Consider the following 23,053-nt stretch of genomic DNA (forward strand, 5'->3'; position numbering starts at 1 on the left):
ACTTGGACAGGTGCTTTCATGCAAACCTCACAATAGCCCTGCGAGGTAGGATCATCACCCCATCTTACAGATGTAGAAACAAAGGCTCAGGAAACAGAATTTTGTCAAAATGGCACATCTGGTAAGTAGAGGTGCACCAAATGGAAAACTTGAAACTTCTCTATCCAGTGCTCTTACCCACATAAATAAAGGGTTTAGCAGTAAATGAATAAGCCAGGTGCAAGATGAGTTCCTTGAGCATGTGGGGCCAGCCTTGGGAATCCTGGACTTGCTCTACTCTGTAACCCTGAGTAAGTTGTTTAACCTTTCCATGCCAGGGCTGTAACGGATCTACTGTGGGAAGAGGACTTAGTAAAATCATTTGAGAATCACATCTGCCAACCATAGTGGGCTAGCCTCTTGAGAATCTTGGTGATGCTCTCTTACTGTACAAGTGGAAGACATGTCAATGCCACTACATGCTGCCAGCAACCTCCAGGAACATGCATGCAGTAACTTCTCACCTTGTGAGGACTGGCTATGACCTCCAAGAACAAGCCCAGACAAGCCTCTTACAATAATGTAGTTGATAAAGGAAGAAGGGAAAGTACAGTTCAAGTAAGTCAAAACCTGCTTGATGTATTTCTCTCTTTCTCTATGACTCACTTTATGGTCTAGTCCTCTGAAGCCCTCTATAATCCATAGACACAACCTTTTGTCTACATGCCCACATACATTAAGTCCACTGAATCTCAAAAGCCTGCATACATGTCATTCTCTTCCATTCAGCTGTGAAGAACTCCAGGACTGGAGTTGTATCTTTCTAAACTTTTTTTCTCCACCTGAGAGTGAAGTAGAGCCCATCAAAATCATTTGCACATAAGCACACAGGCTAGGGACCAACCCAACTATCCCTAGAGTGATAGAAACAAGCGTTATGGGCAAGGACACTGGCAGCAACTTTGCTCTGAAACAATCAGGCATATGTCTAATACTCTGTGTTACTTACTTGCTCTGCAGAGTCAGCCTATATTTGACACATTCATAATTTGTGAAGGCTCTTTTACATGAAATCAATATCTAGGTGCTGACTCCTGGCCACACAGAGCACTGGTTTGCAAGCATGACATCATTTGAACAAGGCAAAACAAAGGCCAGCCTTGGCAGTCTTGGCAGAAAGAGGGAGGGCAGGTCTTGCCTCCACCAATGTGGAAAGAGGGGAGGCTGATGTTTGGAGAGAATGTTGGCTCATCAGTATGAACAGGAAGTGGGTGAGGCTTGCTCACTCCCTGTGCCTACTGGGAAGATCACACCTGGTTCCTTCCCCCAGGTTCCTAAAATCCCAGGCTCTTGCTGACAGAGACCCCTAGAGGGCAAAACAGGAGGTTCGGACAGCCCAGGAAAATGTCTTCGTAGGCTAGTATGATCACCAAACCAGTCATACAATGCCTAATGAAGGAGAAAAAAAGAGGATCTGTCCTCTTTCCCTGTCTCAGCAGTGAGTACTCTGGAAGCCACGCAGTGTGGCTTTACCATACAGGTAAATGTCCTCATCTGTGCCCTCATTGAGATGCTTCACTAAGTTTTTCTCAAAGAGGAGTGGGTGGTAGGCCCCCAAGGTGCAGGCGCTGTCAAAGAACTTGTGGTAGTAATAGCACACGTCAGTCTTGCGCTTGGATGGGAGGAACTCATAAATATCCACCTGGTCACACAGCGTCAGCATGATGAAGATACCTGTGGAAGGGAACAATGGTGAGGAACGCCCAGTGGATTCAGCAGCTTATGACCCCACACTTACACTAAAGTCTCTATTTACTTCTGTGATCCCCATGTTGAATTCTTTGGTCTAGCCCAGCCGACTGTTCTCTGGGCTGTAAGAGCACTATGTATCTTCATATCTCCAGGATCCAGACTCAGGTCTGGTGTCTGAAAGGCCTTTCCTGAACACTAGCAGATCTCAAGGCTCCACTGTTCTGTCAATGACTTATCAATGGAATCAGCTCCATGGAGAAAGAGAACAAGACAACTGAGACAATGCCATTTTGGTGTAACTAGCATCTTCTAACACATTTATATCTTGGAGGAGCCTCTTGGATGATAGAATTTAGAAGAAGGTTGTCTCTTCCAGTCCTGGCAGGAATCTGTGTGGGCAGCCACACTTTTCTTCTATTAGCTGAGAGAAGAGACAATTGGACCAGAAGTAGCCCATGGTCAGCACTGATGAACTTGGTTCATTCAGAGAGAGTGGAGTGGAAGTTGTCCTCAAGGGAAGTGGTACAGAACACTGTGACATAAGCCCAAACAAGAGGTAAGAGGCTCATGCTACCACCCATGATAGGCCCCAATCACTGAGTCATCTTGTGCAGGGTGCATCACTTCCATGGGCCCCTAGCTTGTACCTACCCCAAATGACCTACCGCATAGACCACTGTAAGGATGAAACAGCATCATGATTTTAAGATCACTTTTTGCCCAATATAAGTATGAATTTTTTTAAATTTGGGAGGGATATGCATTATGAAAAACTGTGGATTTCAACTTTTATTTGTAATCAAAATTATCTTCTAATCCTACTTTTTTCTTTTTTTTTTTAACCAACTTTTTGAAGTATCCTCATAGAGGAAATCTCACTCAATGATGGAGCAGTTCTCACTGACAGCCAAACTGTAAATCACCTTTATCAACTTTGTTCTAGAAAAAAATCAGGGATGGTGAAAACTCCTGGGTACCCTTAGTTCAATGAGAGAGAAAAGTCAGCTCTGTCAGTCACTGATGTAGACATAGATGATGCCCTTAGGAATTACAAGAAGCATCACTTCCCATGAGAGAAGACTCAAGGAAGCCTTTGGGAAGCACTGGTGTGAGAGGTGAAAGGGACCACGGACATGGAGGGTGCAGAGGGAGGACTGATGATGGAGGTTACAGTATGGGTAAAGGTAGCAGAGAGGCAAAGGAAAGGTGTATTCCGCCAGAGGCCAACTACTCCTACTCAAAAGGGTGCCAGGAAGCACCCACTCAAAGGATAAATAAAAGGTTATGAAGAAGATGCCCTGACCTCTTTCTATAAAAAGTATGCTTTATGTTAACATTTATTTATTCATTGACTCAGGGAACATTTGCTCAAGGGCCATTCCTTGTCTGACCCATTAAGGAATGTTAAATAAAATCCCCACCCTGAAAGTCAGTAGTTCAATGTGAGAGATAGAAAAGAACCACACTGCAGAGTGGCTGGGACCATCAGGTGGGAAGCAGTGTGGGGAACTAGAGAGAGGTGCTTATCACTATGCACACAGCACCTGGAACAATAGGAAAGTGTTTCAATGGGCCAGCCAAACTCTCAGAGAAAGGCAGACAGAAGGTGTGAAAAAGTCCAAGAAGAGAGCTTTGGCCTGCATTTAGGACTCCCTACACTCTGCCTCCAGCTAATCCCATATCGGACCCTATGGCCCCATACATTCCCACTACCATCACCAGCTGAGTTTCACTGCTCACACAGGACACTAGTCTAGCAAAATCCTAGCAGGTGTTTGGTGAACTGTGACTGGATGAATGGATGAGACCCCAGCAGAGGCTCAACTCTTCTAGAACCACATACACATGCTCTGCCCTCAGACAGACTCACCAAGCATGCCAGAGGATGGGGGGTTTGGCTGAATTTCTTCTGGGGAGATTTCTTGCAGGATGTCCCACAGTTCCCAAGGCATCTGGGGCTTGAGGATATAAAATGGCTGGCTGGGGTGCAGATTGCGATATCTCTTATAGTTATTGAAGAAATTGTAGTCAGGGTTCTGGTACCACTGGAACAGAAGGACAGTGTTTTGTTAAGGGGAGAAATGCACCAGGGTTCACACACACTCCTGCCCAGTCATGTTCAGAAGAGGACTAGGAAGACCACAGAAGGATACTAAGGCACAGCCCTTGGAGCAGATTCCAACTTCCCACTACATCACAGATCTCTCTGCATAGCAGAGGGAGAACAGCATGTAACCTGTGCTTACAAGGGATGTGGAGCTTAAGGAGGAACCTGAGTAGCTTCAGGTTTCAGGAATGCAGCCTCTAGGAATGGCAGCAGAGCTGAAAGGGGCCATGAAACCTTCTAGTCCCATCATGCATTTCTTAAGCAAAATTGAAATACAGGTTGCCATATCTGTGGGTGTAGGGTTTTCTTCATCATTTGAAACCTAAGGGAAATCAGTGCAAAACTGTAGAAACCAAGGTAGTGAGGGTACCAGGGTTCATCAGGGAACTGCTCAGCTAGTAGTGGATGCAGCTTAAGAATGAAATGTCCCAAGAACAGTACGCTCTGACCATCCTCCTTAAAGCCATTTGTTCAAATGGCCACTGCAGCCTCCTTCAGGAACAGATCAGCTGGCACACCAGTGACTCTTATCTCCTTCCCTGAAATAGATGATGCAGATCTGGGCCCTCTGCTTAGTACTTTATATCCCAGGACAGGCAGACTGTTCCATTCTCACTCCAGTTTCCCCATCTGTAAAACGGAAGCAAGCAATGCTTCCATCTACTTTCTCATTGTTAAGATGAGTCAAATTAAGAATTCTGGAAACTAGGAATGTGGGACCAAAATGTGCTACTATTATTTATTTATAAGAAAAGTAACCACTGTCTGTTTTTGCTTATTAGGAATAATTGCCTTTGTGAACACAATCTAGCCCAGAGGGTGAGAAATACAGCTGTGATTACTCCTGGTACATAATGTAACTGGAAGGTAAATGCAGGGCAGGCAGGGCATAGGTGGCAGCTGTTATGAGACAGGAATATCTACATGGTCAGATATAATGGAGGATCCTACAACTCAAAGAACAAGCCCTCAAAGGCTGGCCCAGCTTACCCAGAACCTTGAGAATTGAGGAGCTCAGGAAAATAAATATGCAACCAAAGGATTTAATGTGTGTCTCCCACAGAAACAAACTTACCTTTGGGATGTCTGCATGGTACACAGAGGGGTCCCACACAATTAGGATGCCTTCCTTGTACAAACTGTCTTTGAGGAAGCGCCCGTCAGTGGTGACCAGCTGCAGTTAGCAAGAGACAAGCTGTCACTTGACTTCCATGTAAACATTTAACTTAGAATTGTAACTGACACATCAGAATAGAGCAATACTTAATATCAGCAAAAAACAGTTACAAATGACAACCTGAATTGTGTGACCCTGAGAGGACATTTTGGTCATATAGCAGAACTGGTCCCATGGAGTAACGGCATATTGAGAAAAGCAAGGTGTTTTAGCTCATGGAATCATGTCTTGTTTAGGGTGCTGGGAGACTGGGTAGTAAGGGTTAAAGTCAGAATCCTATATAACTACAATGAGCTAGGGAAACCCTTCGAACAACTAGAAAGTTTAGCATACAGAAGGTCCAACACAATCTCTCTCTCTCTCTCTCTCTCTCTCTCTCTCTCTCTCTCTCTCTCTCTCTCTCTCTCTTTCTCTCTCATGAAGCCCACAGCAGAGTGCACCAGAGCAGCATGTCTTGTTTGAGCATCAGAGAAAGTAGTTGGCTCATGTGAAGGGACTGTGGTGTGAAAGGACTGTGGTGTGTGTGCATGAAACCATGATGCACCTTCAAACAGGAGACCCTCACCAGGCTGCTAAGAGAACCACGGGTATGTGACTACCATTTGAGCTTGACAACCATCTGGGCACAATTTGCAGAATTTGCCACAAGCCTTTTTAAAAGTTGTATTTGTATTCTTTGACTCAATAATTCCATTTTGGGGGATCTATTCAAGGAATTCAAAGTCAAGGAAAGAGCTGAATACAGGAAATTCTACACAAACTATGTGGATTAAATTGCCTATCAAAAACAAGGAAAGTATGATAACAGAAAGTGAAAGCCTCCTCAATTGGATACCAGAAAGTCTGAGCTGAACTTATCCTGTGACTGGGAGGTTATCTCTATGCCTTCCCTTTTCTCTTCTGTGAATGGGGGAAAAAGAATTTGCTTTGATTTCTCCAACAGAGCTTCCAGATCACAAGGGAGCCAAGATTGAATGAGAAATACAAAAGCAGTGACCCTAAGGCTTAGCAACAAGGGAGCCATATGCCTCTTAAGAAAGCCAAGCCTGGCATATGAGATCAGCTGTCAGGCCTTTACCTTAATAAAAGGTAAATGGGAGATGACATTGCCCCTAAAACACTGATAGACACAAACTTCATAGATGAAGTCAAGAGAGCAAGATGATCACAGTAATAATCCCTCCTACCTCGACCACCATCACCAAGGCCGAGAGCTAACCCACGTTAAGGTAGCATCTGAAAACAGCCACAGGATGGAGATGGCTTGGGCTGGCCTCTAAGACCAATGGAGCCAGCTCCAGCCCAGCTACAGGTGTAGGACATCCTCAAGAGCCTGAAGAATGTAACTTCATTTCTTCAGTGTATCTTTGAAACAAGAAATGAAGATAATGGGCCCACCTCAGCCAGGGACTGTGCAGACATCTTGGGTGTAAAGGAGCCAGAGGGAAGACACAGCCCCTGCCTGCAGGCAGTCACAGACTGGTTGGGAAAGTGGGTAGCTGAACTGTCATGGTGTGACAGTAAAGGCACGGTTGGTTGGGCACAACAGTCAGTACGGTACAGCAAACACATAAAGTAGTCACATAGTAATTTATCGTCATGATGAAGTATTATATACTGTGTAGAACTGTGTGTGCTGGGCTCTTAAAGGACTGGCAGCACAGTTTTTGTGCTTACACCAGCACATGCACACACACAAATATGCATTGTGCTGCAGCATTACCAGGCAATGGGTTTTTCCGCTCCATTATAACCTTATAGGATTGCTGTCATGTAAAAGCCCAGCACATGCACTTTTTCTTGAGTTTGACTTAATCTCATATTGATTTTGCTGATCATGTCTCTAGGATCAATAGGCTATAAGATAGACATATGAACACAGGCACACATGTGTACACACACACATATTCCATAGTCTTACAGTCTACAATGTTTACACAATGGCCAAATCATTGTGCTTTGAAACAATGCATTTCTCAGAATAGGCCCTCATTAATAAGCAATGCCTGACTATATACATATTAAATAAATGGGACCAACTATTATTTCAGGAGAAGCCCCATTAAGTCATGTGGGAATGACCTGGTTGAAGTCCAGCCAGGAGGCCTTCTCACTAGCCAAACAAAGCCAGGTGTCCTGACACTAGGCAAACAGCAAACAAGGTTTTCTCTCTGCAGCTCTTGCAAAGCTTCTAAGGAAGCCACCGGATTTTTTTTTTTTTTTTTTTTTGTCATTGTCTTCTCTCTCTCAGGCCCAGTGAACACAGCAGGTGCTCAGTTGAGATTCGCAGAAACCTTCCTATACTCAGAGTCAAAACTGAAATCATTAAAGCCCCATATTTAAAATTTTTCCTGTTGCATCTCAGAACCACACCTGGCACGGGGAACCTGAATAGGTTTGCTGAGCCGAAACCCGGGTATGACACAGTTCTCTATAAAAAGCCATCTTCTCAACCAGAAACCCCTTTTTGTTCTCCGTGGTGTCATCATTGTCCAGATGCATAAAAGACAGCTCTGAGCTATGTATGGAACAGGATCTTGAGCAAGGCAGCCTTGCTGCCCTCAGAAGATGGCTGCTGGCAGCAGGAGCTCCCCGTCCATGAAGAGAAGGAGCTGGTCCAGGGCAGAACTCCACCCAAGCAGCACCACACCTCCAGTGCTTTTGGAAAGCCAGGTGCCTGCAGTGCCTGATGGTGTGGGCTCATTTTGCTCCCACACAGACACTGACACGAGATTGTGGCATAATTACCAGAAGGTAGGGAGGATGGCCTTTCAGCATCCTAGGACATCATGAACGCACAATGAAGGAAAGACTCCAATCCCAAGTGCTCTAAAGGAGCTGCCCACGACCAGAGTATCAAAGGGACAGCCCAACTCTTCAGTGCCTTCTCTAAAGGTGACCAGGAAGAACGGCTAGTGTCCCAAAGCCAACAAAAAGGATTTCTTTGAGAGTGGACAGTGTTCCCTGTGAAGCGGAGCATCTTCCTCCCAACCCTGTTGTGGGGGACAGAGCTCTAGAAGCACGAGAAAATGTGTGCTTCAGTGGAAAACAGAATTGTCTGTAGCACACCTTTGTCCCCGCTCAGAGTCAGATTTTGCAGGAGCCATCGCACAGTTCTCTGATTGTGGGCAATCGACAGACACGCTGACTCAGTTCAGCCCTGAGGAGTTTCGATCGACTGACTTCCTCCTTTACTATCTCATGGGAAAACAAGCCTGATTCCTTTACCTCACGTTAATGCTGTTTTGACTTTTCCTCTGAACCAGCTCTAGTTTCTACCTAGTTTCTCATGTGAGTATATTAAAATCTTAACCACAGATTCCTTTGCATGAGAGTCATAATCTTACTGTTTTCTGAAAATAAGCAGAAGAGAAGTCCTGTGTCTCTTATGGTGAGCACTGTCCAGGAGCACCAAGGCAGCCCATTGTCCCTGCTGGGAAACAAGGGACCCGGCCACTTAGGATTTGGGAAAGTACAGTCAGTCCCAGCATCCATATCTGCAATTTTGTCATCTTCCCAAACTGAATTACAGCCCCTTGTTACACACCCCTCACTACCATCACCAAACCTCCCTCCTGCTTCCTTTTCGTATGAGCGACTACTGCCAGTATCTTACATAAACTTTGCAGTATTTGTCCTTCTGTGACTATCTCCTCCACTGACATTTATTTCCAAATTTTAATTTTGAATTTAAAATAGACCATGTTACCAAGCTTAAGAGTCCAGCTCAGAGGTATTAAGTATTTTCACAGTGTTTTACTACTTTCACCAGTATCCATCTCCAGAATTCTTTTAAATCTTTTCAATCCTGAAACTGTGTTCATTAAACGGCAACTCCTCTGCCTCCCCCTCAGTTCCTAGTAACCACCATTCTGCTATCCGTAGCTATGATTTTGACTCATACTCCAGGTAACTCATACTAGTGAGATTTTGTGATATTTGTCTTTTTTGTGCTGGCTTCTTTCATTGAGTGTAGCTTCATGCTGTAGCATGTGTCAAAACTTTCTTCTTCTTTAAGACTGAGGGTTATTTCATTATATGCATCACACCTGTACACCACACTTTGCTCACTCATTTACTCATTGATAGACATTGGGGTGTCCAGTTTAACTATTACGAATAACAGTACCCTGAACATGGGTAGGCAAATATGTCTTCATATTCTGCTTTTGGTTCTTTTAACACTATACAAAGCAGAGGAGTTGCTAGATCATATGATAATCTTATTTTTATATATTTTGAGGAACTGTCATCATTTTACAAAAGTTACTATTGTACATTCCCACCAATAAAGAATCATGGCAATTTTCCTCACAGAAGACATTCTAATGTTGGTCAGGTGGTATTGCATTGTAGTTTGATTTGCCTTTCTCTGACAATCAGTGATGTTGAGCACCTTTTCATATACTTATTGGCCAGTAGGAACCAGTAATCACAGCACAAGACTTTAGGGGTAGGACAGAATGCTACTCTGATAACAGCTTAAATGATCTGCAATTCACCTTCTAAACCCTTTCCAGGAATTTACAAGCCCTCAACCAGACTCCAAAGTTCCAAAACAGTCACATGACAGATTCTGCCAGTGCAATGGCTGTCCAGGTGGGGAGGAAGCTGGGGTGCTTCCCACTCTGCCATCTTCCCAGGACCCTTCCCATCCCACCCCATACTGACTGCTAAGCTTATTCAATACTCTCCAGTCCTAGGAAATGAAAAGAACAAAAACTGCCCCTGAAATCCTCAATTCTCACAAGAGAGTGTGCCTTCCATTAGAATCAGAGTTACTGGCCACCAATTTCACTCTTCCTAGCCACCCCTTGATACACTGCAGTCTGGCTTCCAGCTTCATCTCTCTCCTCACACAATGTTTGCTAGGATCACCAGCGGCCTCCCTTTTGCCAAAAAGGGCAAATGTTATTGACTCTTCATCTAAGCTGGCCCTTTAGAAGCGTCTGACACAGACAACCACTCTCTGCTTCTCTTTTGGCTACCCAAAGCTCCTAGACGGGACTCCTCTCCTCATTCCACTCTTCTCTGGTGCAGCCATTCAGTACCATGGTTTCACTGCTACAAAGACACAGATGACATACTAATTCTCAACTCGTTTAGACCTGACTTTAAACTCCAACCACATTTATACAAGGGTCTACCTCACATCTCTTCATGGAGATCCAGAACATAGTTCAGATTAGTCATCCCTAGGACCAGAGTAGTGTGATTCATATCTCTACCTTCCTCCTTGACTTTAGCCATCACCCCCAAGAAATAATCTCAGTGATTTTAGTTGGTTATAAGAGTCAGAAACCAACTGCAGCTTCAACTCTTCTCCCGTTACTCATACATACTCTGACAGCTAAGCTTCTGTAACTGGGACATGAAAAGAGAATGGGGCAAAGCTGTGCCCAACTTCTAGACCGGCCAGAGTCTAGGCAACCATAAAGTTGCAGAGACCTGGAGGTCTCACATACCTTTGTCCTGCCAATTCCACTATCTAAATGTGTCCCTATTGCTATTTCTCCAAATCCTGCCTGTCTTTCAAAGACTAACTGTATTTACTCCAGAGTCTCATGCTTAATCAAACCCTGTCTTTAACCCTCCTTCCTTTAGTTACAATGAAAGTAATACAGTCACCAACTTACTCAACATACAAACTTTTGACTTTACAAAACTAGCATACTGGACCCAGCGCAATAGTGTAATGGTTAAAGTCCTCGCCTTGCACGTGCCGGAATCCCATATGGGCACCGGTTCTAATACCAGCAGCCCTGCTTGCCATCCAGCTCCCTGCTTGTAGCCTGGGAAAGCAGTCGAGGACAACCCAAAGCCTTGGGACCCTGCACCTGTGTGGGAGACCCAGAAGAGCTCCTGGCTCCTGGCTTCAGATTGGCACAGCTTCGGCTGTTGCAGTTGCTTGGGGAGTGAATCATCGGATGGAAGATCTTCCTCTCTGTCTCCTCTCTGCATATCCACCTTTCCAATAAAAATAAATAAATCTTTTTTTTTAAAGTAGCACACTTACAGAACAATTCTCCACATTTTGCATTTTGGCCTTTTCGCAGGCTAGTGATAGGATACTATTGTGGTAGTTAACTCTATCCCCATAGAGGACAGAATACAATCAGACATGTGTTCATGAAAGGAAGCAGCCTCTCCTATATGGTGGATCATGTTGCAAAGCTGTGATGTTTGCTGGGTTAGATGGATGAAGTGCATTTTTACTTAAAAATATTTTCAATTTACAATGGGTTTATCAAGGTATAACCCCGTAAGTCAAACAACATAGGTATAAAAACCCAAAGTACAAGATTGAATGATAAATAGGCATATCGGCGTCTCAAAACAATGGGCGACTACTAGAGGATGCTATACTGACATAAAGTGTCTTTCTTTCTTTCTTTCTTTCTTTCTATTTTAAGAGGCAGAAAGTATTAGAGGAAGAACAAAAAGCAGGATGGTGGCCATTTTAAACAAATTAAGTTCCTCAATCCTCATCTCATTATAGGAATATTCTTATAGTTGTTGTCCTACAATAAAAATCAGGCTATGCAGGGAGCAAATCTGCCCAGCTGGTGAGTTCCCGGAAATCAGGAAGTACAGAGAAAGAAGAGGAGCGGAGCCCTGCCATAGCAGAGAAGAGATACACATTATGAGGGGGCAGCTCTGAAAGATGATTTCTGTTGAGGTCCAGGGTTCACTTCATTTCTAGAAGACCTAACAAAGTACACAGAGACTAAACATTGCCCCAAATACCCAGAGCTCCTCTGCTGACTCAGGACAAGGCAAATGTTTAGGCACCACAATGGAGGCAAGCAGGTGTACAGCCCTCTAGTGCAGTCTTGATAGATCTGCAATCCAGTTTTACCCACGAAGTAAATCTATTAACATAACTTAGTGACAAGAATGTTTCTGAAGGTTTCACTGGTACTGGGAAATCAGTGTGCACTGCCTCAATATACCTCAGGAAGCTAATTATCTAAGGGAATTCATGGGGTTACACACAAATTTTAATGCCGAATTACACCTAATCAAGCAATGACATGGTTTTTAAACAACACTTTTACAGCTGCTACATGTAATATTTCGTTGACTTTTCATAACATTCCTCACTTTCCCTCTGGAATTCCCTGTTCTTGCTATGATAGTCCAGGTACAACCTTTAAGCTACAGAGACAACAAATTTCTGCTTCCCTAGGCATTAGATAAATTCTTGGGTGCAGATGAAATTCACAGGGGATTTTGATGAGCATATCACCAGGCTGAGACATGGAATCCCTGTCTTCTCCTTCTTCAGTGTGGAGTCCAGAACTCAGAAAGATCAAGAAGCTTAAGGTGCATGTCTGATGTACTCCCAGCAGATGCATTCTGCTGTACAACACACATGGCAGTTCTTCTCTCACTCCCTATCTGCATGGGAGAAATTTTACCTGAGAGTTCATCAGGCGAATGGTAGTTTTTGTGCCCACATCTTGTTGGTAGCCAGCTGTGGGTGCCCCATTAAATCTCAGAACTGCATCATGACCATCTACAAACCACAAAGAAACAGAAAGGAGGTGTTAAGTCCTGGAGATACACAGTAAGACACAGAAGAAGGCAAGGGCAAGGGAATAATATTTCCCCATCTGTACCCATCATCATACACAGAGAAAACAATATTTGTCTGGTGCTTAGACAAAGCTCATATGCAGAAGTAATTATTGTTTACTAACCATTGCCAAGGCTATAGGAGTCATATCATGACATTCCTAAAATCCATTCAGTGATACCTGTGCACCAAGGTTAACACCAAGTGAGCAGAGTCAATGAACTACTCAGTAGTTCACTCATGCTCCATTTATCAAACGGCAAACTAGATATTCTCTTCATGTTACCAGGAGGCCTGTATTTCTAGACCTTTGGAAAAGTGAAGATGCTACCATATATCTAGTTTATCCCAACACTACAAATTACCCCTTTGTGCCATGAAAAGCAAGCGGCACTTGGCAATGGAAACAAATCACTGCGACATCCAAGACAATATCTAAGAGTTGTCTTCTATTTCTATTCAGAAACCTGAGGTTCAAGGAAGGGTTGCAACTTGATATGGCACAAAAGCCACAAGAGGTCATAGGGTTAAATTAAATCACATGTCTTATTTTTTCATTATTTCTAATAAGAATTATATCACAAACAATACACAAGGGGTGTTCAAAAAATCATGGAGATGCATATTATGAAAACAACATACGGATTTCAAAATTTTGCCCAAAAATTCTCCACAACTTTGCACCCCATTTCACATCCTCTTTTTTTCTTGAGGTTTAATTGACAGGCAGAATTATAGAGAGTAGAAAAGCTATACAGAGAGAGCTGGTTCACCCAATGTTTCACTTACCAGATGGCTACAAGGCATGGGCTGGGCCAGGCCAGGCTGAAGCACGAGCAAGGTGCTTCATCCAGGTCTCCCGTGAGGATGCAGGGGCCTAAGAACTTAAACCATTCTCCACTGCCTTCCCAGGTGCATTAGTAGAGAATTGGATCAGAAGTAGAGAATCTAAGACTTGAAGTGAAGTCTTGATAGGATCCTCGTATCACAGGCAGCAGCTTAACGTGCTATACCGCAATGTCAGTCTACTCAGCTTTCTCTTAATGAGCACTTTGTGAGTCAGCAGCTAGATCACACAGCTGGGTCTCTGCCACACACAGAGAAGACCTGGACTGAAATACCCAGCCTCAGCCTGGCCCAGCCCCAGGCATTGCGAACAAGTGGATGGGAACATTCTCGCTCTCTCGCTCTCTCTCTTATTCTGCTTTTCAAATAAATTTTTGAAAATTTTAAATAGTCATAGAACTAGCAGATTTGAGTTTTCAAGCCCCATTTGTATGAATATTACTCCCATTGAAAAGCAGGTTTAGTTTCTCAAGTTATCACACAAAAACTTTGCTAGCATTACTATTTGTAAGACCAAACAAGTTAAGATTATCTAATATGTTCAATAGTTGGGAATAGGTTCAATAAATTCTGGAGATAGTAGAAAGTCTTAGACACTGATATGCTGCCTGAAATTTCCAGAATTCAATAAACGGCATTTCTCTTTAATGTTCTAAGCTTTTGTTTTGTAATGTTGAATGACTTCATGAATGAGTAAAAAGAATAAATGAATGAATGCCTTAACATGCCTATTAGTAAACGCATAGAAGATACACTCTATAAAAGATAGAAAATATGATGTTTAAGAACAAATGTTTATTGGGCCCGGCAGCGTGGCCTAGCGGCTAAAGTCCTCGTCTTGAACGCACCGGGATCCCATATGGGCACCGGTTCTAATCCCGGCAGCTCCACTTCCCATCCAGCTCTCTGCTTGTGGCCTGGGAAAGCAGTCGAGGACGGCCCAATGCATTGGGACACTGCACCTGCGTGGGAGACCTGGAGGAGGTTCCTGGTTCCCGGCATCGGATTGGCTCGGATCGGCGCGCAACGGCCCGTTGTGGCTCACTTGGGGAGTGAATCATCGGACGGAAGATCTTCCTCTCTGTCTCTCCTCCTCTCTGTATATCTGACTTTGTAATAAAGATAAATCTTTAAAAAAAAAGAAAAAGAACAAATGTTTATTATATACCAGGATCAAAGTTCTCCCTTGGTATGTATTTTAAATTGAAATAGCAGTCTACAGAAAAATTTTAAATCAGTGCAAGGTGTGGCAGGTGTTTGTTGCAATGGTCTTAACACCACTTGGAACACCCACATTCCTGGCTCCATTCCTTCCTATCTAGTTTCCTGCTAATATGCACTCTGGAATGCAGCAGTGATGGTCCAAGTACTTGGACGCCCACCACTCAAGTAGTAGACCTGAACTGAGTTCTTGTCTCCTGACTTCCTGTCTCCCAGGCCTGGATGAATTGATCAGTTAGGGAGTGACTAGGCAGATCTCTGACTAACCACTCTCTTTCTCTACCTTTCAAATGAAAAAATAAAAATTTTAAAATGAATAATAGAAAAACAAAAACTGATTACTTAAAAATCACTAGAAACCTTTAGCATAAAAACCACACTATAGCTACAGTTCTCAGAGTTCTCATGCTAGGTGTCAAAATTCATAATTTCAACCAGGCATGGCAATGATACCTTGGTATGAAGAAGAAGGAGCAGCTACCACCTGGCATAGCCTAAACATTGCTATTATATGGCAAAAATGGGGAAGAATGAAATTTAGTTCCATTGTGGATGAACAAAAATCAAATGCATTTAGTTTCTTGAAAACAAAGTGAAAAAGAAACTAAAAAGGCAAAAGCATTCATTCAGGTAGAACTGGTCATTTGGCAGCTGTTATGAGTAAACACTGCCTGTTTGGGGAGGTAGAAAATGTGATCTCACCACTTCTCTCTGCTCTAGAGATTCCAATTTGGGTCAACTCCTCTTCCTTGAGAGCCTGTGCTTGGTTTGAGACCATTTTTCCTGGCAGTCACATGAAGGAAATAAAAATGGAGACCAATAACTTCACCTGCTCCAGTCCCTCTGGCCTGACAGAGAAGCAAGGCTTCCTGCACTTTGCTTGTTTTAGTCTGATTCATTTTACAGTGATGGAAAACAGATTCTCTCCAAATAACAACAAAAAGAGGCGCTAAGTAAACCCATAGCTGTCTGTTGCACAGCTCTACAAATGTGGATCAACTTTCTATCTTTAAATGTTGACCAGTGATTTCGAATTTTTTTTTTTTTACCATAGATGTCTCTGAGACTCAACTGTGAACTCTGTCTCTGGAAAAACCACAGACAGTCTTACACACACAAACACACATGCCCCTCATCCACAGACACCCCTGCATGCAATTTTACAGACTCATAAACCCTTTACAGTTGGTCCAGAGCTCCCAAGTTAAGAATTCCCACTCCAAGTATTTTCAAAGAGAAAAACAGAACATCAGCCCATTAGGAGAAGACAACATGATCTTTCCTTCAACAGATTTTCAGAACCTGAAAGCGCAGTAGACATCTATGTTTTCAATACTTTCAAAGATCAATGATAGTTTGCTGTTATTGTTTTGTTTGTTTTTGCTTATTGATAGTGGCAGAACTCTTTTTTGAAATGAAAATATCTGCAACACCAATCGTGAAACAGCTTAAAAATATCCTCCCTAATAGAGGCGCTATGGGCCTATATCCCCACTTCCACCTCTTTCAGCTGCCCTACAGCATCGCGGACAGTTGGAAACACTGCCAGGCACATGTGCTCCTGCTCCATCAAGCCACACTTGCATCTTTGTCCCTGGCTGTCACTTAAGGTTCAGAGAACAACAACAAACAAACAAACAAAAAAAACCACCTAGGAACATACCTATTTCTCGGCCCAGCTGGGAGGCTTTCAGAGATCCTGCTGACGAGACCACAGCACACCTGCCCCATGGCCCAGCTTTGGTCTTGATGTTCTCCTTGGGCAGGTAACCCTCCCATTCAGACGTGTTGAAGGGAAAATCTGTGGCCTCCACCATGGATACGTTCACGTGGTCCCGGAGATGGCAGCGAAGGGCCTTGGGACTGAATTTCACGCCTGGCCCCGGGCCCTTGTAGGACACATTGTACTTATTCATGGTCAGATAATTCTTCCAGATCTTTTGCAGCCTGGGGATAAGGTTTTTGGATGAGCTGTCCTTGTTCCACACCTGAAAAGCAGCCTCTGGTTTGGCCTTGGCAGAGCCCTTGGGACTATTAAGGGTCTGGCCACTCCTGAGGGGGTTTTGGGTGTTACTTAAAGATGCAGCCTGGGAGCCAGACCCCAGAGCCAGTTTCTCCAGATTGTTCAGCACTTGGACCTTGGTTTGCAACTTAAGAAAATCATAGTAATTTCCTTTCTTCTTTTCTTTCCACGTACAGAAGAGAGCAAACAGGAGAAAAACCAGGAAAAAGAAGCTCAACTTTTTCTTCAGGTTGGTATGGATCATAATGAAAGATGTGTTGGGGAAAGCCACTCCGTTCTGAGCAGGAGAATGAGCCTACAAAAGTAAAAACAAGGGGGTGGGGGGAAATGATGCAACAAAAATCCACACATGGCCTTTGGGGAGGTAACCAGCCGATCCATGCATCTAGAATGAGGAGACAGATCTCAACCCCGGTTTGCCTCCCTCCAACTCTGCAATCAAACTCAGTTCGTTCTTTGCATGTCACAAGTATTCCCTCAGACATTCTCCTCTTTCTCTCTGAGCCCTCGGATGCTTCTTGGATCCTTCCACCACTACCATGTTCAGCCTTGTCACTTCTGGCCGCCTTGGGCGAGCTGCCTGACTGTGCTGTGAGCTTGCTGAGGTCTGGAACTACATCTTATGTATTATTTGGTTTCAGAAACTGTGATCCTCTGGTACATGAAGGCAGGTATAATTGAATACAACAGAACAAAAGAGGGGGCAGGCCTGATCAGTGTACCTCACAGAAAGGAAACTCTAAAATTCTAAGGGGTCATGGATCCTTTTTTAAAAAAATCATAAAAGACCTCTTGCCTTTAATTTGTGGTGCACCTCTCTGAGAGCTGTGATTTTATACTACTTTCTGAGAAGAAAAGTAAACTTTAGCTCCATAATATGACATTCTAGTTTGTGTAGTGTCCTATCTAATAAATAAAGAGAGAAAGAAAGAGAGAGAGAGATGGAATGAGGGAAATAAAAGATAGAAAACTAAGCAATTTTGTGATACAAAACAGGAAATCTCAGTAACACCAGAGAGGTAGCCAATTAGCAAAATTAAAATAAAAGTGTATTAGGCATATTAGATGTTTTTGCATTTTACCATTTCCAATTTCGCCCTATCCAGAGTCAGTATGGTGTGCAGCTCCAGGAAGCATCATACTCATCATGTAGTATGATGGGCACCTCCTGTGCTGGCCAAAGAGGCTGTGGTCATTAGCAGTCGTAAGTCATGGGAATGAAATTACAATCTCCATTCTTATGCATTAGCAACCTGATACTATGAGATATTAAGGGAATGCCCAGGACCTCAAATGGCTGCACAGAGATTGAATTCCAAGGGCACTCAATTCCATAACCCATGTCCTCTCCTCATGTGCTGAACTGCTGAAAGTTCCGAAAAATAAATTTCACTAAAGTAAATAGAGCCTTTACCTCTGGGTAAAAACCCACTTTGTTTTCTCAGAATTTATTGTGTAACTGAATGCAAGATGAGAGCACTTTGAACTCAAACAGTATCTTTTCCTTTTGGAAAACAAATTCTTTCCCGATCACTAGCCTTATTTACTATAATAAGATAAAGCAATTACCTTCATTTACCAGAGGACCGATAATCTACCAGTAAGCAGTCTAAGGTGCCTTCCCATGGAGTCTGCATCTAAAGATATCAGAGCAAAAAAAAAAAAAAAAAAAAAAGGTGTTTTGGTGTTTTGCTGGCTATTCACAAAATCTGAAGTCTTGTCTTTATTCTTGGTGTTCTTGGGGAAGTCAATATCTATGTCTGTAAATCTCACAGAGTGCTGAGACGTTCAACTGGAAGGATGTTGGTAACAGGCTTTGAACTAGGTAAATGCAAAGACACCAGAGAAGGTCTGAGCAGAGAAGAAGCAACCCCTCAGCCTGGGGGTTAGGTGAAGGGGATGTGGGGTAGTGAAACGCGACAGAGTGCAGCACTGGAACCACTATTCAGCTTGAATGCAGGGTCCTTACCTGAGATTCTATTTTACTGATGCTCATGAGGTTCTTGGGATCCTAGCCAAAATGATATCTCCTATGGTCCCAGAACTTAGTAACTAGAATGAGTTCCTACCTTGGGCTGCTGAAATTTTGAAAGTGGCAAAATATACACACAAGATGAAGAATTCAGACCTAAGATCACAGTGGGGGAGGTAGGAGGGCTTGTGATAATATCTGAAAATCAAGGCATTCAATTTCCTCTTAGAGTCAACAAAATGAACCACATGACCACGTGACAGCTGCAGAACTAGAAGCAAAGGGAAGTAGCAGTGTATGTAGGGCCTTTACCTGCAGTTCACACTGCAGGTAGACACTTTACCTGCAGTTCACACCAGAACACAAGGGGCGGAAGTACAGCAACCCTATCTGAGGAAATGAAGAATGGGGTCATACAGTGGCATAGCAAGCTAATTCTCTTCCTGGGGTGCCAGAATCCCATATCGGTGCTAGTTTTGATCCAGCTCCCTGCTTTCGGGTGGGAAAGCAGTGAGGATAGATACAGTCCTTGGGCTCCTATGCCAATGTGGGAGACCTGAAGGAGACTACTGGCTTCTAGTTTCGGATCAGCTCAATTCCAGCTCTTGCTTCCACTTGAGGACTGGACTGGTGAATGGAAGATATCTCTCTCTCTCTCTCTCTCTCTCTCTCTCTCTCTCTCTCTCTATATATATATATATATATATATATGCATATATATATATATATTTGACTTTCCAATGAAAAGAAATAAATGTTAGAAAAACAAAAAGACAGGAAGGAAGGAAGGAAAAAAGAAAGAAAATGAAGATGGGCCTGGTATTGTGGCATGCCTAGTAAAGCTAATATATGCAATGCCAGCATCCCATATGGATGCCAATTCAAGTCTCAGCTACTCCACTTCTGATCCAGCTCCCTGCTACTGCACCTTGGAAAGTGATAAATGGTAAAAGTATGTGGGCTCCTGCCACCCATGTGGGAGGGAGACCTGGATGAAGCTCCTGGCTCCTGGCTTTGGCCTGGTCCACTCATTGTGATCATCTGGGGATTAAACCCCTAGATGGAAGATCTCTCTTTACCACCCCACCAACTCTTTTTTTTAATGAATAAATGAATGAATCTTTTTAAAAGAAAGAAAGAAAAGGAAATTTGGCAAGGTCATAAGGCTTCTCCAAGGTCAAGAGCTAATCGGTGGTGGAATTAGGATTCCAAGCTACATCTGTTTAACTCTAAAAGCTCCTGGTCTTCCCACTAAGGGTCAGGGGCCTGTGATGAGGAACAGTGTAGAGTCAGCACTGAGGAAATTGGATTAAAAAATCAGAGTCTCCAGAGACAATGCTCCATCAGACAGGGGCAGAAAAGCCAGCTTCACCATCGGTCCTGCCCAGCCATCACCAGGGCGCTCTGACTCAACACCTGGGAAGCCCTTTCCTTCTGCTTAGGATTCGTTAGACCCACTCTAACACTGTGAGGTAACCAGAGACTTTATTAACTTTGTAATCACAGAAAGGGAAGTTTTGGAAATGGAAGTAATTTCCCAAGTTGCATAAGTAACTTGAAAATGCGGGCGGGGGAGCATCTTTCTTCTTGATTTCTATATTTGTGAGTGAAAGGAGACAGCAGAAAGGAGCTGTGATCAATCAAGTGTAGAGGTTGGCTTCCTGTCCACACCTGCACTGCAAGGTGATTTTCTCAGGAAAGAACAGATTCCCCAGACAGCCCAACATCAGTGTTGCAAGCTCCTGGGGTGCCCAGCCTTCACAGCGTGTGCTCTGTTATGACTCCAGAGCAGGAAGACCTATTTAGTCCCTCACCATCTCCTGCGTTGAGTCTCCAAGTCCACCATCTGGAGGGAGTTTCTAGAGAGAGGCACATAGGACTCACTCTTCTGCTCAAGTTGTTCTAGAGACAGAATGAAGAAGCTTCATCTATACAACCCAACTGAAGCAAAACACAGCAAGCTTTGCTCCACAAATTCTTTGGAAAAATACACCAAGCTTTGAGTCTTCTAATCATCCAGGTTGATTTTGTAAAGCTTCTAGGCATTTGGACTGCTGCATCCTCTCTCATTCATTCTCCAATTGCCTATGAATAGCATCACCTCTCTGCTCTGCCTCCTTGGAGCTCAACTTCCCTTCAGCATGCACCCTGCTCCCTGCTGCTCACAAGCCAGGCTTGGTAATGCTTGTTTTGTTTGCCTGACTCACTGCTGGAGAACTTCCCTTGGCATTATTTCTGAAACCCCAGTACCCAGCACAGCACCTGAGACACAAAGAGAGGACACCAAAGATTTCTGAACTAACACAACTAGATGCATGACTTCTTCCAATTATGGTGATGTTTCTGGAAGAACACACAAACAACACACACTGTCATCTATGGAAACCAAGCCAACACTAAAACTAAGAGAAAAGTCTCAAAGGGAAGAATTACTCAGCATTATTGGCTCTGTACCACATAAATCCAGGGTTTGATATCGAGCACATACTAACAAAAGTCAACTGAGTTATAGAATAAGTCGGACCCTGTATTTAGATTGTGGAATTGTCAATCCACTCAGCCCAACCCTTCAACGGATCATTGATTAAAGAGTACTATAAGATAAATGCGTAGTTTAAAAAAAAGCAGCACAGCTATAGTCAACATATTGTAACCAAAACCTGAAGAAAAACGCTATAGCTCAATTTTTCACTGAGGAATATAGTTTGCAGGCAAAGCTTCCATGTGCCCCTTACCTGCTCTGGGCGATTTATTTCCCTGTGGGCTGCAGGCCCTCCTGGTCCTCAGGAAGTAGCACAACTTTCCATGGGAGACAGGTTCTCGTTACTGGATCTGGAGGCCAAGGCTCATTTCTCTCAGGATGATCCAAAAACATCTGCAAAGGAAAAAAAAACAAAGAAAAGAGGTAACAGCTGTTTTCTGGCAGAAGCTGAGTTAAACATTAACAGGAGGCAGAGGTGCAACCCAAGAGGTCCTGAAGGCTCAGAGAGAGACTTGCCTATTGCAGGTACGCAATGCCCTGGATCTGTGAACAGTTTAGATAAACCAGAAATAGATCAATGGGAGACAGGCTAGGTAAGAATCTGCTCCAAGGTTCAAGAAGGGTGTATCAACCAACTCAATTAAAAAAAAAAAGGTTGTTTAATCTTTGGCTTAGGAATCAGAGAAACCAATTAGATTAATCCCAAAATAAACAAGACAAATTTCCCAATTTTTTTTCAAAGGATATTTAAAGGTACAAGAAAGCTCAATCAGTGTAATAGATTTCAATGCTACGTAAATTCAGGGGGAAGATGCAGTTAATACATAAATCAGAGAGAGAGGAGAAGAGCCACCCAGGACAGTACAATAATGGATGCTTTAATTTTTTTGTTACCTTATGTATATCCCAAATTTTTTAAAATACATATGGATTACTCTGTGAATTATTATGAAAGCACACTTTTATATGTGCCATCTATTTCTGCTTTTTCATGCAGTGTAGAAAATTAGCAAAGAAAACATTTGACAGATTCAACCACAAGAAAATAACAACTTCTTTACCAAGAAAATACTACAACTAGAGATTACTGCTGTGCAAAACAGACTCAGCAGCCACTTACATCTCATCTCTAAGAGCCAGTTCCAGTCCTGGATACCCTGCTTTTGATCTAGCTTCTTGCTAGTACGCCAGGGAAGGCAGCAGCAGATGGTTCAGGTCCCTGGACACTTGGTACCCGTGTAGGAGCCTCAGATGGAGTTCTTCATTCCTGGCTTCAGTCCAACCCTGCCCTAGCTGTTCTGGCTGTTAGAGGAGTGAATTACCAGATGGAAGACATAGCTCACTGTCTCTGCTCTCCCCCGGCCCAGTCTCTCCCTCTCTCTCTGCCACTCTTTCAAATACATGTTTTTAATAAAACACAAATATTAAAATATAATTAAGAATACTTAATTCTTAACAGATTTATAAATCTATTTATGAAAATAAAGTATTTATAAAATACTTAATTAGATTTAAGGTACAATCACTTCTCGGCCTTCTGGCTAAGATCAAGTGCAGAGTTAAGGTACAAAAAGGATTAGCAGAGTAAGACTTTCCAAAATAATCAGTGTGAACAGACAAATCACACATGCACAGAAAGAAAACACAATTAACACGCATGACATTATGGTAAATTTTGAGAGGAACTCCAAGAACTTACTCGAATTCTAAGACAGAACTTTACAAGATTTATATCGGTCAATCGTTCTCAAAATGATTGTACTCATTGCTGAACAGACAGCAATAAAAATGGCACACATTCACAAGAACAGTAGAAATTAATTAAGCCTTCCTAGAAAGTATTCAGGACACAGAATTAAGAGCTCATGACTACTAAACAAGTTACCATATTTTCAGGAAATAAGACTGAATAAAT

The 23,053-nt window shown here is 43.1% G+C and overlaps 1 protein-coding gene across 6 annotated transcripts in view; it reads right to left on the reverse strand.

The window, feature by feature from the left end:
• Positions 1 to 259: 259 nt before the first annotated feature.
• The window catches only part of ST6GAL1 (ST6 beta-galactoside alpha-2,6-sialyltransferase 1), a 114,539-nt gene continuing 91,745 nt past the window's right edge, over positions 260 to 23,053 (reverse strand). For all 6 annotated transcript variants that reach the window (XM_058662137.1, XM_058662134.1, XM_058662135.1 and 3 more), the window contains 6 exons: positions 21,392 to 21,531; positions 16,325 to 16,979; positions 12,437 to 12,534; positions 4,914 to 5,012; positions 3,602 to 3,776; positions 260 to 1,713 (listed from right to left, as the gene is read on the reverse strand). In XM_058662137.1, coding sequence (XP_058518120.1) covers positions 1,472 to 1,713; positions 3,602 to 3,776; positions 4,914 to 5,012; positions 12,437 to 12,534; positions 16,325 to 16,928 — 1,218 coding nt within the window. In that variant the 5' untranslated portion in view covers positions 16,929 to 16,979; positions 21,392 to 21,531 and the 3' untranslated portion in view covers positions 260 to 1,471. The remainder of the gene's footprint in view (positions 1,714 to 3,601; positions 3,777 to 4,913; positions 5,013 to 12,436; positions 12,535 to 16,324; positions 16,980 to 21,391; positions 21,532 to 23,053) is intronic.

Source organism: Ochotona princeps, chromosome 3 (genome assembly GCF_030435755.1).
Source record: "Ochotona princeps isolate mOchPri1 chromosome 3, mOchPri1.hap1, whole genome shotgun sequence".
In the NCBI taxonomy this organism is placed as follows: domain Eukaryota; kingdom Metazoa; phylum Chordata; class Mammalia; order Lagomorpha; family Ochotonidae; genus Ochotona; species Ochotona princeps.